The sequence below is a fragment of the Cylas formicarius genome, unplaced genomic scaffold (assembly GCF_029955315.1).
Source record: "Cylas formicarius isolate icCylForm1 unplaced genomic scaffold, icCylForm1.1 PGA_scaffold_2__14_contigs__length_35257938, whole genome shotgun sequence".
Lineage (NCBI taxonomy): Eukaryota > Metazoa > Arthropoda > Insecta > Coleoptera > Brentidae > Cylas > Cylas formicarius.
Window position 1 is genome coordinate 16,933,342 of NW_026844319.1, and position 18,490 is coordinate 16,951,831.

The 18,490-nt window shown below is 38.1% G+C and overlaps 3 protein-coding genes across 3 annotated transcripts in view; 1 reads left to right on the forward strand and 2 right to left on the reverse strand.

Annotated features, from left to right (window-relative positions):
• Positions 1–136: 136 nt before the first annotated feature.
• LOC132698560 (uncharacterized) lies at positions 137–6,078 on the reverse strand. The gene is made up of 4 exons (XM_060664717.1): positions 5,937–6,078; positions 4,320–4,736; positions 1,456–1,888; positions 137–534 (listed from the first exon to the last, which is right to left on the reverse strand). Exons 2-4 carry the CDS (start codon positions 4,703–4,705, stop codon positions 244–246), a joined length of 1,110 nt encoding a protein of 369 aa, XP_060520700.1. The 5' UTR covers positions 4,706–4,736; positions 5,937–6,078; the 3' UTR covers positions 137–243.
• A 2,209-nt stretch (positions 6,079–8,287) lies between these two features.
• Positions 8,288–18,490, forward strand: part of LOC132698558 (tyrosine-protein kinase receptor) — a 31,998-nt gene continuing 21,795 nt past the window's right edge. The window contains exons 1-5 of the mRNA XM_060664714.1: positions 8,288–8,817; positions 12,762–13,130; positions 13,437–13,656; positions 17,321–17,806; positions 17,862–18,160. Coding sequence (XP_060520697.1) covers positions 12,828–13,130; positions 13,437–13,656; positions 17,321–17,806; positions 17,862–18,160 — 1,308 coding nt within the window. The 5' untranslated portion in view covers positions 8,288–8,817; positions 12,762–12,827. The remainder of the gene's footprint in view (positions 8,818–12,761; positions 13,131–13,436; positions 13,657–17,320; positions 17,807–17,861; positions 18,161–18,490) is intronic.
• Positions 15,678–17,198, reverse strand: LOC132698561 (inactive peptidyl-prolyl cis-trans isomerase shutdown). The gene is made up of 2 exons (XM_060664719.1): positions 17,041–17,198; positions 15,678–16,990 (listed from the first exon to the last, which is right to left on the reverse strand). The coding sequence occupies exons 1-2, from the start codon at positions 17,064–17,066 to the stop codon at positions 15,922–15,924; spliced, it is 1,095 nt and encodes a 364-aa protein (XP_060520702.1). The 5' UTR covers positions 17,067–17,198; the 3' UTR covers positions 15,678–15,921.

Here is an 18,490-nt window from a genome sequence, read left to right on the forward strand (position 1 = left end):
TTAGTCCGCCTTTTGTGGACGTGAGCTCCGTTTAACTCTGCATCTTTTAGTATGGTCCTCATTTCACTTTTGTGTGTATCTATCCCTTCCCTTTTTGTTTAGTTTAAGGGATTGAAAGTTAAAGTGATCTGATAGGAATGAAATCATCTAGACAAAGGAACAGATCTTGAAGAGCTGATAAATTTTTCTGAAGTTCCACACTTACAAACTTAAATAACAAAATGTTTCGTAAAAATCACATTCTTAATTCTTTCCGCCGTGTTTCGAATCCTTCTCTATGAACTGTATGATCGCTATAAAATACGTGACGGTGTTGCTGACCAGAGAGAAAATCGTCGATCTGTCTACGTCGAAGCAGTGCGCGGCCGTGAACTTGATCTTTCTTAGCGTGAGCTTGTCGCATAAGTTCCGGAGTTCGTGGTACTCCGCCGAATCTTCCGGAAACTTTTCTTGAAGCTCGACACACAGCACCAAAACTTTCTCCGACTCTTTCATCACCAGATCGCAAGACAGCATCACCGCGAACTGCATTGTCTGAAAATACGCAACAAGAACTAGAAATTGGTTATGTTAAGCCACTGCCTAATGACTAACTCTAAACATTTTTCAAATCTCCCAACCAATAACGATTCTACCAGCTGTGTCGAATATATTAGAGAAAATAATAATAATTTCACAAAAAATACTATTGTAATACTAATCACCAATCTTCTGATTCCTCTTGCATTGGTCGTTGATTAAAACACCTTACGTCTGCTTTTGTCTCTAATTATTTTCACATTAGTTATATTAAGCGTTTTACTACAACTTTAGTACAACCTTCCAAAGAAAATAAATCCCAAAGGAACCCTACACTTGCCATTTGGTTACATTCACAAAAAGACTGACCACTAGATTCCGTTTGCGGAAAGCCTAAAATAATTTTTTGAAGGTCATAATAAGATATGTTGGACTTCCATTGTCTTTACTATTTACGACGTTGCAATTAGTCAAGTGTTTCCAGTGGGTCTCTTATGAAGTGAAAATTATCTCAGTTCATTCAAAGTAATTGCTGATTCACCATAAATCTTCAGAATCAATTTGCTCATAGACGTCAATTGCATGATCGTATATCATGAGACTCGTCCCTCGCGCTGACAATTAGTTATTTTATTTTTATAGTATGGTCAGAATAGTGATATCAAACTTCGCTTTGTGCGACACTTTGATTATTAAACTAACATACAATTGTGCTCGCTTTGATGTTATCTTAAGCAACGGCTCTTTTTTTCCTGGTCATGTTGACGCATAAGTTTATAAGTATTATAAGTTGCCGTTTTTAGTTCAGGGAACATACTAAACGGTAGTTTCAAATTTGACCAAACCAAATATCGATTCGGCAAGAGATTCCCAGAGACCACGTCAATTCCGAAACACCCTGTATAACCATTCCAGTGAAATGTCCACGGAACTCACCATCAATATTCCCAACGACAGAACGGGTGCAAGAGTCGGCAACCTTGACGGATCGACGTACACCCTGAGGCAGAGGAACAAAGCGGTCCCGCCCACATACAAAGTCATTATCAACAACTGCCGGCCGAAGAACTCGTTAAAAGACGCCTGCGCGGATGATAGCAAGAGGTACGCGGACTCGCACGTCTTAATTTTGCTGACCGACGCTCCCTCGCCGTCATATTTGATCGTTTTTAACGCGTCGCTGATAGCGCGGCACTTGAGTCGCATGTTCTGTACAGCGTGCACCAACACGAATGTAAGCAGAAAATTGCGGTAGCCGAGTATCAGCTCTGGCGGATGTTTTATGTAGTCCACTGCGCCGATGCGGACGACGTATTGATAACAGACGTATGACACGGCAGCGAAGAACGCGACGTTGCAGCAAATGAACCTACGTCAAAAGAGGTGGGGAGATTCTAAAAGGTTGTTTTTTAAATGATAATAGTTATCAAAACAAAATTAACATTTTTATCACAAGATCTCCCACGATGGACGGCGGATGCAGAAGTTAGCTATATGAACTACTGTAGCCTAATAAGACGGGTCTAGTGTCATGCTTGTCATGCAATTTCTACATGTACTTCTGCATGTTTCTTTTTTTTTTTCGAAAACGTTGGAACTACTAAATGGCAAGAAATTTGACAGATAACATTAACAGCAATTTTTACTGTAAAATAATTTATAATTTGTACGTAAAAATCGGCACAAAGCGTTTAGGTACTAAATATCGAACAGGAGGCATCTGTGAAGTGAAAAAAATGTGCATGCTTTATTTTTTACAGAAAATTGAAGCTCGTCAAGAATATTTAAATAACTCCAGAAAAAATGGAATGGTTTATTAAAAAATATTTGAATGTCACCTAAATTATTAGCCCTAAATGTACGAGAGTTGCTGAAAAATGTTTAGAGAATACAAAAATAACCAAAACTAACACATCCGAATACTAATAACTACATTTACTAAGTGTCAAAGCAACCTTTAAAAACAAGAATTCACAAAATTAAACACACACTATACCCTGTTTTCTAAAAATACATTCATTTCCACCAGAATTATTTTTTGATAAAAATACTAGTAGAACAGTTATCGTGCTAAGAGTCTTAAGAGTCAAATACATACGAGTGTGGTTACTTTACGCCACGTTAGTCTGGCTAGAAAAGAGGTAAATCCTAACCATCTACCAACCACTTATACTGTGAGTCGCCAAATTAGCGCAAAGGACACAGGTGTGCCAGAATTTATTTACTTGTTTGATTATTAAGGTTAAAGTTATTTTGTGGATCTCCTCACATAAGAAAGTTTAAAAATGACCGATAACCTACAGCCTATCTAAGTTTTACCTGTTAAGTTAATTGGTAACAACTGCGTTCCCACACACAATTTTCCAGAAAATCAGTGGCTTTATAAGGTTGTGCACACGAACATCGTTGTAAATACTCAACATTATAGTTAGCTTCCTTTCTCAATGCAACTTAAGAAAAAAGACTTCAGTTTTCGTACGGTGTATTAAAGTTGTAATTAATTATTTGTTGGCTTGGCGAGGATAACACTTTGCTCTGTTTCTTACGGCTAGAGAATTAGAAATCATTATTGAACTATAAAACTTAGTGATCTTAGCCGTATAATGATTTTCAAGGGTCCCGAGAGTAGCAGGTAGAAGATTGTTTGGTTGGTTATAGATTTCTATAAATTGTCGGATTTTTCGTTGGTAGAAGAAATCTTATTGGATACAACGAAAATTCTTGCATACAATCAATTCTTCTAGCAATGTAAAATATGAGAATCTATAGAAATCTATAAGCAACCAAACAGTCTTAACAGCGATTCAGGTCACTTTTTACCAATATGGGAATCAATCATTCGGGACAATGTTCATAACCCCCCCCCCCCCCTTTAGCTCCGCCCCTTAAACAATAAGCAGGTACAGCCTCGAATGCCAGCCAGTTACAGTTAAACTCTGAAGAAGCCAACATGATGATTGGCGAAACGTCAGTAAATTTGATTTTGAAAAAACCCACGGATGAGGAATCCAGAAGATTTGTAAATACTACCCACGTTTTTTTGAGAAAAAATGACATCATTTATTAGCTTACTCCAGATAAGAAGCAATTTTAGAAAGTTACGCTGAAAAAGAAGCTATTGGAAATTGTAAATTTGAATAAACCTCTTTGTACGAAATTTTGCTGTCGAATGTGATAACATGCTAGATATCACTGGACTCCAACGACTACAGTTTGTCTGACCACTTTGAATGTGATGGCTAAAATTTACAAAATGAAGTTGTATTGTAAACAGTAAAAATGATACTTATCCCAATTTATCTATTTTCACATTATTTTTACTTCTATGGAGTGTATTATTTACTTGACCTTCGAATAATAAAAATCTCAATTATCTGCCGATCGCCATCATGTATATTTAATAGTATTATTATTATTTTAATAAAATACTTGTGGTAACGCGGCTATCACATTCCTGTCATTCATTGAGGAACGAAACGGGATAAACTGAAGTATGGAATTTTTAAAAACTCATTCCAATTTATCTGAAATTTACGATATAACCCCATTTAATGATACCTGTCACTGTAAATGTACATTCTATAACTCTTTCGGATTAAAAAATTTGGTAAAGGAAAGTTTGTCATAGATAAAAATACAGCCATCTTAATAGCAAAAAATACAGCCACCGAGTTTATGCAAATGGTCATATTCCTAAAATTTTTTAACTTTGCTGGTATAAGGCACAAACCTAAAAATATTCATTGGGTTCTATGATCTGTGATTAAATGTGACATAACTAAGAACACGGTGGCGCCTACCTGCGCACGCAGGCTGCGTAGAATCCCGGTTCTATAGGGCCCAACGTTTCGTCGAGTAACGACATCAGACGGACGAACTTTCGAGACTCGTTACGTCGCGCCATCATGTCGGCTACGTGCGTCACGACCGCCAATGAACCGAGCACGAAAATGACGACTTCGACGACCTTCAGGTATGGCCCGATGCTCGTTTCTATCGCGATCACTGCGTAGATGGAAAATGCGAGAGGCGCAATAATCGACAGGCCAATCGTAACCGAACGGACGACCGTTTTGACGTTGTTGCCGCTTATTTCGCGTTTTTCGAAATCGTATTCTGGTACGATAAGCCATAGGGCCAAATAGTTGACGATGGGCCGTAGAAATCTCGCGTCCATGGCCGCCATCGAGTGGATTGTGACATGGTTACCGTCGAGACTGCATGAAAACTCATTTGCACGCACTAATTAAATATTTAATGCTCGTTGTTGTGTTACTATTTAAATAAGTAGATTAATTACGCTGACAAGCGAGCTTGGAGATACAGGTATCCCATAAAAATGCCTAAAGCCCCTAAAGTTTGAACAAGTAGGAAACAGCTAAATGTTAGTGACGGGCTAGGGGATTTCTAAGCTTCAGTTGGTTGCACTGTCCGGCTGTTTCGGCTCTCTCTTGTCAGGTAGAGGAACGTAATGGCCACTTTGCGAGTTGGACAGTCTTTTCCAAGTTATGGTCTATTGCCACTTGTTCGATAATTTATTAGTTATTTATTTATTAGCGGTAAGTTAGAGCTTTTTTATTTTTACAAATTTATAATTTAAAAATTAAGTAAAACTATAATTGGCTAATAGTTAAAAATTAATCCGGAGTTTAATGAATTATTTGAAATCAATTGACGCTGAGTAAGAGTCATAGTTATCGATTGTCTAGAATAAATTACAAAAACCAAACAGTTTCTTAAACCAGACCTATACCAACGTATACAATATGATCCCACCAATCTATATTAAAAACAAATCAAAACTGTAATTACAGATTAATCACTTTTTAATAACAAATAAAAATATCAAGTAATAATAAAAATCTCTAAACTCCGAATTTGTATTCTTTAATTAAATTACACGAAAAGAATATGCCGTTTAAGTTTGTAGTTTCTTTTTTCTAGACAATATTCTTACTCAGAGACAAATTAACTCTATCATAAAATAAGATTTGTTTAGGTAGTTTAATAATTTGTTTATACCAAAATTATTTTGAACTCAATGGTCAATTTTATAGTTCTAAAGAAGTATTAATTAAACCCACTTAGTACACAATCTGCAGAAATGTTCATGGACAATTTAGAAAATATTATACATAAACATCATCTGAGTAAAAGTTACGTAGATGATGTTTTTGCTTAAAATTTACCATACAGACGAAACTAGATTATTATTTAAATTTTCTGGACTTAACTCTATAACTATTATATATATATATATATATATATATATATATATATATATATATATATATATATATATATATATATATATATATATATATATATATATATATATATATATATATATATATATATATATATATATATATATATATCCGGTCGAAGAGCTCATCGCGTTTCGTAATCATACTCACCATTTGGGCGAGGAGGTACGCAGTAACGAGCTCCAAATCACCGGGAGCCCTCGACCTCCAAACGTCGAGACAGTCGCTCAAGATCTGCGCAGAAACGAACATTGGCAATAAGAGCAGCTGCTTGCCAACCAGAACGTTGAACGCGTCGACCGCCGAAGCGAGAGACACGATGGCTTCTCCACTATTTCGGATCATGTGCGACGTTGACGACACCAACGTCTCGCCGATTGCTTCGTACTTGGCGCGTAGGTTCAGCGACAGGCACGTGACCGTGAACGAAACGAGGAAGCCGTGATGGTAAAACACCAACAAAGCGCAAATTAATCTCCAACCGGTACCGACCATATCGCTAGTAGATAAATTGAAAAGAAGAATGCTGGTCTATCGCTTCAGTACTTTATATTCCTGTGACCGATATTCAGTCAGAATTATTACTCATTACTCAGAAGGTTGGCACATAAGAGTACACAAGCAGATTCATTCATTAAGAAAGAGAGGCAGAACATCCATGTGTTGGAGATGAGGATTTTTTGTATCGAATTTGTAGATGCAAACGGCCTTCGATGGAAGGCATTTTCACAAATGTCGCTTAAATTTCAAATCCACCTACGTAAGTCAGATCTGAAAATCTTGTAGCTTTACTTGTGTTGCCTTAATATATTCTCCTTGGGTAATTAAAATGTACCCCGTGTGCCAAAAAAAAATGATCTACTATACGATCTGAAAACCCATAGGAGATACAAAAAAAATCGCACAAAACTTTCCTGGATTCTCCTGAAGATTTAAAATATTATAATTTTGTTGATACAGCATGCCTCAAAAGTGTTCGCCCAGACATCAACTTTGTTATTTTAAATGGAACACCCTGTATATTTCGTCATTTTTGGAATCCTTGGTTAAAATAAAGGTCACTTTTCTGAAAATGAAAAATTTACGAAAAAATAGCCTTTTTTTATACGATTTGGCATCAGTTTGTTATATAAGAAAATAGTAAAATATCACCATCATATAATATAGCGTTATAGAGCGAAAGCCAAAAAGAAACATATTTTTAAGAGTCTTAGGGCAAAAACACAGCGAAAGAAGCAGGTTTTCTGATTACTAGCCACCAGCGCCGGGCGGCCTATATAAGCATATAACACAATAAACACAGGCTCGAACTTGCCAGCTTACTGGTTTGCCCGGAATGAAAATTTAGTCCTTTCTTGCTGGTTGGATAAGCAGGTTTTTCAATGGATGTAAATTATTGAATAAGGACAGTGTACAAAAGGACTCCCTTATGGTATAAGAGGAATAACACGCACAGCAATAGGAATGTTATTGACATATATAATTAAAAAAATGTCTTACTTATATATCCCTAATTATTTTAGCGTCATGTAGTGATCGTTCCATTAGGTCTTCTTCTTGTCCCTTCTAGCAGAGGTTGGATATCATCATGGCTATCCTTCTAGGCGCTGTTTTGATGTCATTCTAAACCATCCCCTAATTATTTCCTGTCCTTCATCTTTCCTAGCAAAGTTCTGTAGTATTGCATATTTAGTTCTTCTAATTATGTAGTGAAAGTATTCTAAGTATATTCGTTTTAGGTGTTAATTATTTCTTTGTGTTTCTGAGTTTTTTGTAGCAGTTTTTTCGAAAAATAATGCGTTACGTTACGTCAAAAAAACGTAAAATTTATGTCTCTTTCTTTATGCCGTCTTTGCAGAGAATTTGCAAATCTTCAAGCTTGTCTGTCCCAGTGAAGTGACCAAAGCAGGCGCAAACGTCTCGATTCATATCCGATTACTTGTCACCTATTATTATCAGAAAAATTTTCAGATACGTCACTTAAATGTTGCTGAAATCCTTTTCTGTCAATTAAAATATTTTAACAGTAATCGCCATTTAGCTAACCAACAATACCAAATACGTATTCAATACTTTTTCTGGTACGAGACAAACGTTTAGTAAGGCATTCTTTTCCAATAGTTAAAATTTGCTTTGCTTCATCACCTATTAATACAAATCGTGATTTTACAGTAGTAAGGTAAATAAGATAGTTCTGGAATGTTTTCTTTATCGTATACATTGGTAAAATTGGTTGCCTGTGGTTACCCCAGTTTCTTTTATTAGATGTTGAACTGAAAAAGCGTCTCTTTTCATCTCTTAGTGAATGAAAAAAATGTCGGTTTTCGTCAAAAGGTGAACACCAACTTTTGTTCTTATTTCATTGAATTAATTCACCTTCAGATAAGCATATAAAAATGTCAAAACAAGCAGGTTACTTAATTTCTGCTGTAACTATAAGTGCGGGAATTCGGTACCAATCGGCGCAGGTTACCAGTAAGCAAGAAACCTGCTTTCAATGTGTTTTTACCTTAACGCCGTAAACCATGTCGCCAGATTGGGGTTGGTCGATACCGCTCGGAAATTAATGATGCTTTATGGTTACCAACCAGGGAGGGGACGGCGGTAAGCATCTGATCGAACGTGAGATTGTCGGCATTGTCGTAGAACTCATAGGTCACGCACGCGAATAGGAACGCGTTGCCGAACGCGAAATGGAATGCAGGAGTGGAGTAAAACAGCGACGCGCACGCGCACCCGTACAACGACTCGAGCCGCGACATTTCGCGCAGAAATTTCTCCCATAGGTGGCGCTTTGTGATCGTGTCGTATGCGCAGCACGCAATGCTCAGCAGCCCGAACGTCTGCGAAGCGAAGTAAACGATTTTGACGACGACGTCGACGTGAAAGTCGGCGGAACATTCGAGGTACGCGTTGATGGCGGTCCAAGCGGCGATGGCGGCCACCAAAACGACCGAGCAAGCCGAGTACGGACGGACGTTGGCGAGCCTATCGTTGTCGTAGTCATAGTCGGGAAGAGTGCCCCAAAACCGTAAGTATTTCGCCATAGGGTCCATGAATTTGATGGATTTCGCGCTGAGGGCGACTACCATGTTGCCGTCGGTTAGGTCGAATTACGAACGATGAATGGTCGCGTGTTATTTTTTGCGAATTATTTCGATAGCGTGTTGAACGGATGTGGATGTTATCCAAGATATGTCGATAAAATTTGTCACGAGCGAAAACTCGTAGCATTTTGTATTTGTGTTATTCTCGATAGACGGTTAATGATTATCAATAATTATCGTATTTATTCACGCCATGGTAAATTACATAATTTTATAATCAATAATTGTATCATACCGCTACAATCGGTCGTTGTCACAACCGTTTTTGGAAGCCACCTATATAGCACAACGTAACATTTAAATTTTGGTTAAGGGAGACGTTCGTGTGCACCACTAAAGTCGTCCTTGACACTCTGGTTGCTAACTAACTTAGGCTACCTAAGTTCGTGTCGAAAATGTCTGAGAAAATCCTTTCTTTGATTGCCGGTACCGTAAAATGAATACGGAGCTGGGATTTTTGTGAGATTATCTCGAATTATTGAAAATATACGTTATAACGTACGTACATATTATGGCTTATAAATCCACATGCACCTTAATATGACTAATGTTAGCGAACGCGTCATAATCATTTGGATTCAAAAAGGAATCTAGAGGAAAAAAACTTGGTATACAAGAATTATTATATTGCAATTGAGTTCTCTTCTTGGCTTTGTTGCTTCTTTTGATGTCAAAGTGTCTCTGATGTATACCCATGACATCTTTTTCCGCATTGGGGTTGTACTAACGTCTGTATTTCCGATCGACTTTCATTCTTCTGTAATTGTTTTACTTTTTACTGTTGGGGAACGCCCAGAATTGAATGAAATTTACATGTTACGTAACGTCCAGTAAATATATATGAAAAATACAATGAGAACAATGAACATCTTAACCGATCTACTTAAATAAATTTTGTAAAAGTATTGCCGAAGTATTAAAGTATTATGTGTTTATTTACTACTACTGGTCTCCAATGAGCAGTTATGTATTTTTCTCATAGCTGGTGTAATTCGAATCCTGAGATAAAATAAAAACACGACGGAAACAAAGACATTTTAAAATTGATACAAATCAATCGCACCCTTCTATTTCATTTATGATTTAGGAGAGCCATTGTTTAATGAATGAGTATAGAATTTTTGTCAACAACAGTATGGCCAAAATTTACCTAAGACAACCGATCGCACCCAAATTCAGCAGTTAGCGAAGCTGACGTCTTTAAGTGACACTTTTGAGCATGCTTGATCCTTGCATAATTGGGTATCTTAGAGTGGGGCGGGTATTTCAGGACTACAAATAACAAAATGCAAACTCTGTCTTACATATAACATTTTTAAATCGATTATAACTGTTTGGGTTCATCAAACGTAAAACTTAACGGAACTGCAAATTGATTCGGTCTAAAATAACAATAAAAGTCACTTATATACACTACTAATATAATTCTGTAATCACGCTACGATTGCCGCGCGTTCAAGTTTCTTGGAACGCGTTTTATTTAAATTGTTTCTGGCGGCAAACAAAAATTGGTTATATCGAAAAGATCATTCGATTCTTAATGTTGTCACGTTCCTCTGAAGCACAAATGTCCCCTGATTCCCCACTAAATGTAGTTGCTATTTAGTTATTCCAACCAGGTTGGCGGGAATAGCCTTAAGAAACGTTGGAAAATAATCCGTTAACAAATTGTAGAGAACTTATAATTGTAGTTGGCGAAAAACTTGTCCGAGTTTAATTGGCCGTTCATTTTATAGGAAGTGCTTTCTACACATTACGATTCAAATACGATAACATTGACTTCAACGTAAGATATTGTTCTTGCGCCGTTTTTCACTAACCATACACAGCAAAAATTGTTAGTGAACCACCGCATTTCGGAATTTTACAAGCTAAGGTTACCAGCACATTACGTGCCTTGTTCAAATTTATAAGTCGTGTCTTTGCTAAGACACGACTTATAAATTTGCATAAGCACACATTATAGTGGCTATGTACTACAAGAAAAAACTCTACAACGCACAATTATTAGGGAACTTATTGATTTTTCTGGCTTGTAAATATCATGCAAGAATTTGTCTATAACTTCATATAACAACCTTTTTCATGGAATCTGCTATTTTTTGATCATATTTCCAGTATGTAGCAAAAAGTGCGTTTCCACGGGTCGTATAAGATAGTTCTCCCTCTGATTGATCGACAGAATTGATGCAGAACAACTGAACTAGCGATTATTATGTTTTACACGGTTCGGTTTGAATGAGACCGAGTAAAGACGAAACCGCATGAACCTTGCTCAAGTTAGTGAGTTTGCCTCCTTTGACTCGCAGAAATTTACGGACATCGATGGAACCTTGAATACCACGCACCACACGCCGTGCACCGTCCCTTTTGAGACTTCCTCAGGGCCACGTAAAAGTGTGGTCAGCAGCGTAGTAAATTGGCGACTATAATCCAAGAATAGGACGAAGCTTCCTGCTCGACCGGTGCGGCAGCCTCCAGCCAGATGGCGCTGACAGTACGGTTATCCAGCATCCTCCGTCGCAAAATCGATAGAAGCATCTTATTCTCTCGTTCCTCCGACCGTCTCTGCCGTCTCGGAGATCCGTCGCTTTTTAACGCGCACAACATCCTACGGGTTGCGACGACGGGATATTTTTACACACTCGAGTCGTTCGGTGGCGAGATTGCCATTTATTTTAAAATTTAAAGACGCTACGCGGACGCAGTTTAGCGCCGTTTGTGCTCGCGTCGTGACAGACCGAATATATACGCGCTGATGACATTGTTTTTTGTGTGGCTGCCGCCGCTACTGTTAGCCTCCCTTTCGCTGGATTACTTTGGGAATATGATGTCTCGTTAGCCACTTTTTTTCATCTTGTAAGGTATAAGTCCGTTCGCGGTGCGGTAGCGTTAATTTGCTGGTCGATTTCGAGGTATCGCAGTGCGTAGACGGGACAAGGATGTTAAAGGGCAAAGTTAAGCACACCCCCGGATATTTTGTCGGTAGTTAAACGTTCGTCGAATGAATTGCGGCGTTTGAGTAAAAAAAAAATTGGCTATGTGATCGCCGCGCGTATTTCCGGAAGGTATTACTTTCGAAGTAACTCCCTTTGAATGCTGGATATCAGAGATTACAATTTAACGACAAAGATGCCCCAACAAAAAGAACTATAAACATAGAAGTTTTATACATGGATTTATAGACTTTCATAAGATTTGGGTATTTCCCTGGAATTTATACAGACTTTAAGCATAACTTTTTGTCTGTTCGTCACTTAAATACACAATAAAAATTTTAAATTTTAAACATTTTAAAATAAAATGCTACACTATCGTCCTAAAGTTACAAAAGCAATACCAAAAAAAAAAAAAATTAAGAACAGCATTGTTATAGAGAAATGATAAATATAGTTTTGATCCTGATGCTTTACTTTTAGCCCCTTGAAATCTCATTTTGTGGCATATGATCCGCCAGTAAGAGAATTAATAGAATAGATGCATAATCCTCTGCATAAGTTACAATATTTACAATTTTCCTATCATTTTCTTAAAAATATAAGTTGTCCTGAGTTATTACTTATTGCTATTTTAGCAGATAACCTACCTAAATTCTTACTCAATTAGTCAAATAAGTTTTTGTTTTCGCAACCGCCATTATTGGCTTTTTTTAGCAAATAACTAGAAAACCAAATAACCAAACCCGCATGAATAATGGCTCTGTAAATTTTGGCTTTAATTATTTGAAGATGCAACGATTAATATATAAAAGTGTTGCCGAGGAACAAACTTATCCTGCTCTGTGTTTTTAATAACTTCAACACAAATCGCAAAAATCGTTCACCGGGTCTCCTCTAATAAACTTGATCACCTACTACGTCCGTTGCAGATTCGAACTGAGGATGACACGGGGCACCTCTGACGAACCGCTACACGACGTAAACTAAGTTCCACCATGGGATCCCGCTTAATGTCTTCCTTCCTCCTCATATCTGTTTGTGTGTTTCACTTGACGCAGTGCGATGGAGTCGCGGTGGGCGGGCACTCGGATGTAACCGAAACAAACCTTGGGAATCTAAAATCCGTAAAAGAAAATATGAGCGACAGGATGGCGAACTACTTCAGGACGAGGAGAAGCACGTCCAAAAAAAGCTCGCCCAAAAACACATCCTTTTCGGCCATTCAAAAAATGCATGCCGAATGGACCAAAATGGCACGCGACGCGGCCATGACCAACGAGTCTAACCCGACTGAACAGGTAGAGCGCTAACTTAAAATTGTAGGTGTAAAAAAAAACACTCAATATAAATGAATTGAGCTCTCTTATTATTTTGCTGCCGTTATAATACTTAGTTGTATGTAAACTTATGTAGGCAACATCAAAATCGCATTCTAAATCCAGGGTAAATATATATAAATATATAAGGTAGTAGTCGACTTTGGTTGCTAAAATTTGCAAAAGATAAAATTTGATGCGCAAATCGACACTTTCTCATCAACAAAACTTGCACAGTATATTAAATCGACTTCCAGTTAATTTTCAATGTAAAATGTACATTCGCAGACGAACCAAACGCGTCTTGACCCAATCTATCGACTGCACCAGCAGAATATCAAAGAGAAACAAGACGACAGCGTCTACTCGGGGGTTAGCTGCAGTTTCGAAAACGACTGCAAATGGACTTGGAGGAAGGACATCGCCAACGGGTTTTATATTACGTCAGGCGCTCAATTTAAGAGCAACGATTCAGGTCCAAAGGTGGACGCTAACGGTCGGCCATATGGTAAGTCTCAATCGCACCATAGTTAATCGGTACGAACGCGGCGTTTTTAAATGAAAATAACGAAAATGATTATGCTATACCACAGTCCGAAAAACCTTCATACTTTCCATTAATAAGACAGTTTTGAAAAATAGAATCGAAATAACGTCAGTTATTACCCTCCTGAGGTTGCTTATCCGTTTAGGATGTATAGTTCCAATTCATTAATAAAGGCAGACTGTCAAATGACTTTGTCAAATTAGACTCATTTGTATTCGTTTGTCTCGGTTTGAGTTAAGTGGTTTCTGTGAGTTTTGTGGACCTTTGTCTCGTTTATAATAAGTGATATGGTAGCACACGGATTTCCGATAACCAACAGGAAAAGTCTTTATGTGTCAGTCTGCGACCGAAATCTCAAAAATCCACGAAGGAAGTCGGAAATGGACTAAAGATCGTAGCCAAATGAATAACTGAACTGAATAGAATAAACTCTGATGGCGATATTTTCAAGATCGAAACTCAAAAATATACAAAAAGAATAAAATGAATAAACATAACGTAGAACTGATTGATCAAGGATAGATTATAAGGGATACACCATCTGACATTTGCTGCGTTAAATAAAAACGGTTCCTCTCAAGATCCATGGAGGACACTCAGGGATTATGAAAAAACAGTTAACATCGCTAAGAAAAATCATGAGCAACTTCACCTTGCGTCAGTACTAGCAGCGTCTACAATTTCACGGAAGAGTCTCTTCTCGGTGAAGATGAAACTTACCGTAACTTGTAGTAGTAGTAGTTGGAGCCACTGGCAAACTTTAATAAGCTGATTACTAAATTTTTTTTGTTTTTCTTCATCTGAGATCATCTAGCTTTTAGATGATATAGTGGGCCTACTATGACAAAAATTGATGCGTCGCAAGCGACATTGATATAAGAAGAAGGCAATGATTTTCCTGGAATGCCTCCACATTTCTTTCTAAACTGCAATTTCCACATACTTAAGTCGTTTTCCCAGAACATTTAACAAGATCTAGGCATATTTTGAGAAAATTCTTCCGTAAAAGTGCTACATTCGATCTTATTGACGATCTGTCAATGGCGAGATTTTAAATCTTGCGCATGCGCATGTCGAATGGATCTTCTCAAATCAAGGGTGCTCTTAAATTGAGCGCAAAATAACTATCCAACTGAAAGGGACGGCATAAGTCATTCATAAAATTGTTGTGATGCAAAAAGATGCATGTAGGCAAAGGGAATGGAAACGAATGGCTATGGTGGGAGAAAATAATTCTCGAGGGGCAATAAAACATTTGCGTGTTATTTTAATGTAACAATATTGAAATTTTCATAATTAAATTAAAATAATTTGACACACTTTTGCATAGAATGCAAACCACGTCGAATGCATTTGAGCATTCTTTCAAATACAAAGCATCGGCACAGCCATTGTGCCTTTTCATTCCTTCATCTCAATTCTAGGTAACTGCGCATAATAGTTTCGTCTTTAATTAAAAATGTCAGTGAAAATTTTTTTTGGAAAAAATGTAGGTATTGTAATTTAACCAGGAAAATTAAAAACTATTTAAAAAAGTCTATTCGAACATAATCTAAATTAGCCCTAATTTCCCAGAAATTTCTTTTAAAGAAAAAAAAATGAATATATTGGATTTTATCCTCATTTTTTCTTTCGTGTTTGGACTATGGATTTTACTTATGCATCCACAACTTATTATATGCATGTTAACTACATTTTTAGTTCAAACATCCTAACACTTATTGGGTCAGAACTACAATTTACACCAGCAGAAACATACAAAGCAACAAAAAAAGCACCCGACTATAAAACACGTGCTCTATCGAGGTTAAAAACCTCTATTTTGGAGCAGGCACTTATTTGATCTAATATTGTCGCATTAAAAAATTCCTTTCTTGCAAACCATATCGCTATTGTTAAAAAAAAAACTATTTGTTATTTTATGGGTAATATGTTGATTTAAATACATAATTTACCGATGTCTTTCAAAACATAAAACTATTCTGTGTATAGCTTATTGGTAAAAAATTCCGGGGATTTACAGCAACATGGCATGTATGGTAAAAATCAATGAATATATTTTTATTAAAAAGGGTCCAAACAACACAAACTGTTTGCCTTTTATTCTAGAGAACAGTTCACTTATGGCAGTAAAAATAACAATATAATTCAAATAAAAAAAAAACAGTTCCTCTCTGAAAACATATTCTCCAAATTAAGGGTAAGGCGATATCTATCAAAAAAACTTCACTGCTGTAACAGGGCTCGGCCCATTTTGGCTTGTTTCTCCAGGTAGTTTTTCTGTTCGGCATCAATGGTTTTAATTTCCTCAAGAATTTCCGGATTGCGCGGCTCCAAACTGAATGCCATTTGCAACCTCTTCTTGGCCAGATCATAGTTCTCCAACATCCTCAGACACTTCGCGTTATTGAAATATACTTTCGAGGATATTTTCAAATCGGTACCTTGCGTCAGCGCGTTGATTTTATTGAAGTTGATACAACCCTTCTTCGGCTCTCCCAGTTTTGTGTAACACACCAACAAATTCGAGTACAATTTTAATAGGAGCACCTGCTGTTTCACTTGGTGCTCATATTCTCGCAACTGAGCAAATTCCAGGGAAGAAACAGCCTTGTTGTATTCTTTTACGGCCCCCCATATGTTCCTCCCAAACAGTTCTTTCCCCTTCACACATTGGGATATACAATATTTATACACATTCTCAAACTCTTTTTTCTGCTCTTCCGGCAGGTTTTGATAATTCTCGCCAGCGGCCGACTCGATAATTTCGAGCAGTTCGATTTCGAAAAGAACTGTTGAATTTGCAGGAATACGATCCATGCAACCATATTTGCCGTAACCATATTCCGGTCTTATCATAAACTGCGATTTTTCGGTAATTTTCATGCTCTGAACCGCAAAATCTAAACCTGGCAACACATCGCCGTTATTTACGGTGAACTGGTGGGGCTTGTTTCGGACGTAAGTTGAATCAAAAGGTTCCTCTTTGTATTCTATGTAACCATTGTAGTGCACCCTCACAATGCACTTATCACCTGGTGTCTCGCCATAACCGGTCCTCAACACTCTCTTTTTGATCCCACCGTCTTCCAGAATGTTCTCCATCTTGGATTCGATTATTTCAAAAGGTTCAGACATATTGTAGACGTCTTCATCATCAAACTGCCCAATGCAGTTAAGATTGGCAAACTTGTGCAGCTCTTTTTCATATTCTAAATCCTGCTGAGCGTCGTCGTTCAAGTCATCCTCCAATTGGGGCTCTACTTCGAACACAGTGCCTCCTTCGACCAGGTGCCTAAAAGAAAACGGTTATTAAAAACTTCGCGTCCGTAAATAAATACTCACTTAAAATTGATCGGATTTTTCCACATGATTACTGGGCGTGTGCAATTTCCGATATTCGTACAGACTTAGAGCGGGATATATATTTTTTGTATACGGACCGTAAAAAAGTTGGGTTATACCACATAATAAACAAAATAACATGGGCGATCGGTAATTGCTGATTGCGGTGCCCTCTTGCGCGGTTTTGACGAAGCGGGATCGCAGTTGTACGAGGGAGCCTCGAAAAATTTTCGTATACGCCCCATGTGGAGACGTGTATCTAACGACTGCTTTACAACAGGGAGTTTCCTTTTTATACGCCTGCCGATCAATTCGAGAGAGTTTCACGTGACGAGTCCGCTGTTCGGGCCTACGACAGCGGCGTGCAAGCTGCGCGTGCACGTTTTCCAAGAGTACATGGACGGGGGTGAGATCCGAATCGTCGGGGACAAAACTAACGACGAGTCGTTTAGCAATCACACGCAGTGGTTGGTCGACAAGATCCACGGGGAACACTCGGGAGGTTGGAAAAAACACGAAATGTCGTTGGGAAAAATCACGAGCAACTTCACGATCATCCTCGAGGTGGTACCGTCGGAAAACACGGCGAGCGGCGCGATCGTCGCCTTCGACAACCTGCAGCTATACCAGTGTTTCGTAAAAAACGACGACACCTGTACCCGTCTTCAGTACAGGTGCAACACGACCATGGAGTGCGTAAATACGAGCAGCGTTTGTGATTTCACGGAAGACTGTCCGCTCGGTGACGACGAGACTCAGAATTGTCGTGAGTTGTAGAGATAAGTGGCGCCACCGTAAGACTTTAATAAGCCGATTGCTAGATTTGATGCCTTACGGATCGAGGTGCTCGTTCGAGGAAGAGGGATGGTGCGGTTGGACTAACATCGTAGACTCCAAGACTGTACTGCAATGGGCGCGCCACAACGGTTCATCGCCGAGTAACTTTACTGGTCCGCGAGCTGACCACACATTCATGAATACTACCGGCAGTTACCTGTATGTCAGCATGCTGAAAGACGGGTCTCAGTTCGCCAGCGGAGCGCTATTGCAGAGCGTTACCTTCAATCCGCCACCTAGAGTGCACGGAAACTCTTCGTCCAGATATTATAATTCGTGCGCGGTATGTATATCTCTCTATACTTCGAAAAATCGATGAAATCTTTTCGAAAGTATATGCACTCTTCACTAAACTCCCGAACTTGGTAACGGTAGAACCTACGGGACCGCCATTGGTACCGTGCGTTCAATTTATCTTGATAACATTTTAATTGGCTGTAACTTTTTTGTTTTTAGCGATATTAGTCAAGTTTTTTTCCCAGTGACATGTAAAATAAAACACTATCAATTTTCTGACATCATATATTTTTTAAATGGAGCACCCTGTATATGGGGTTAATAGAATTTATTCTTTCGATTACAATGATGTAACACACTTTATATTTTAGTCCAC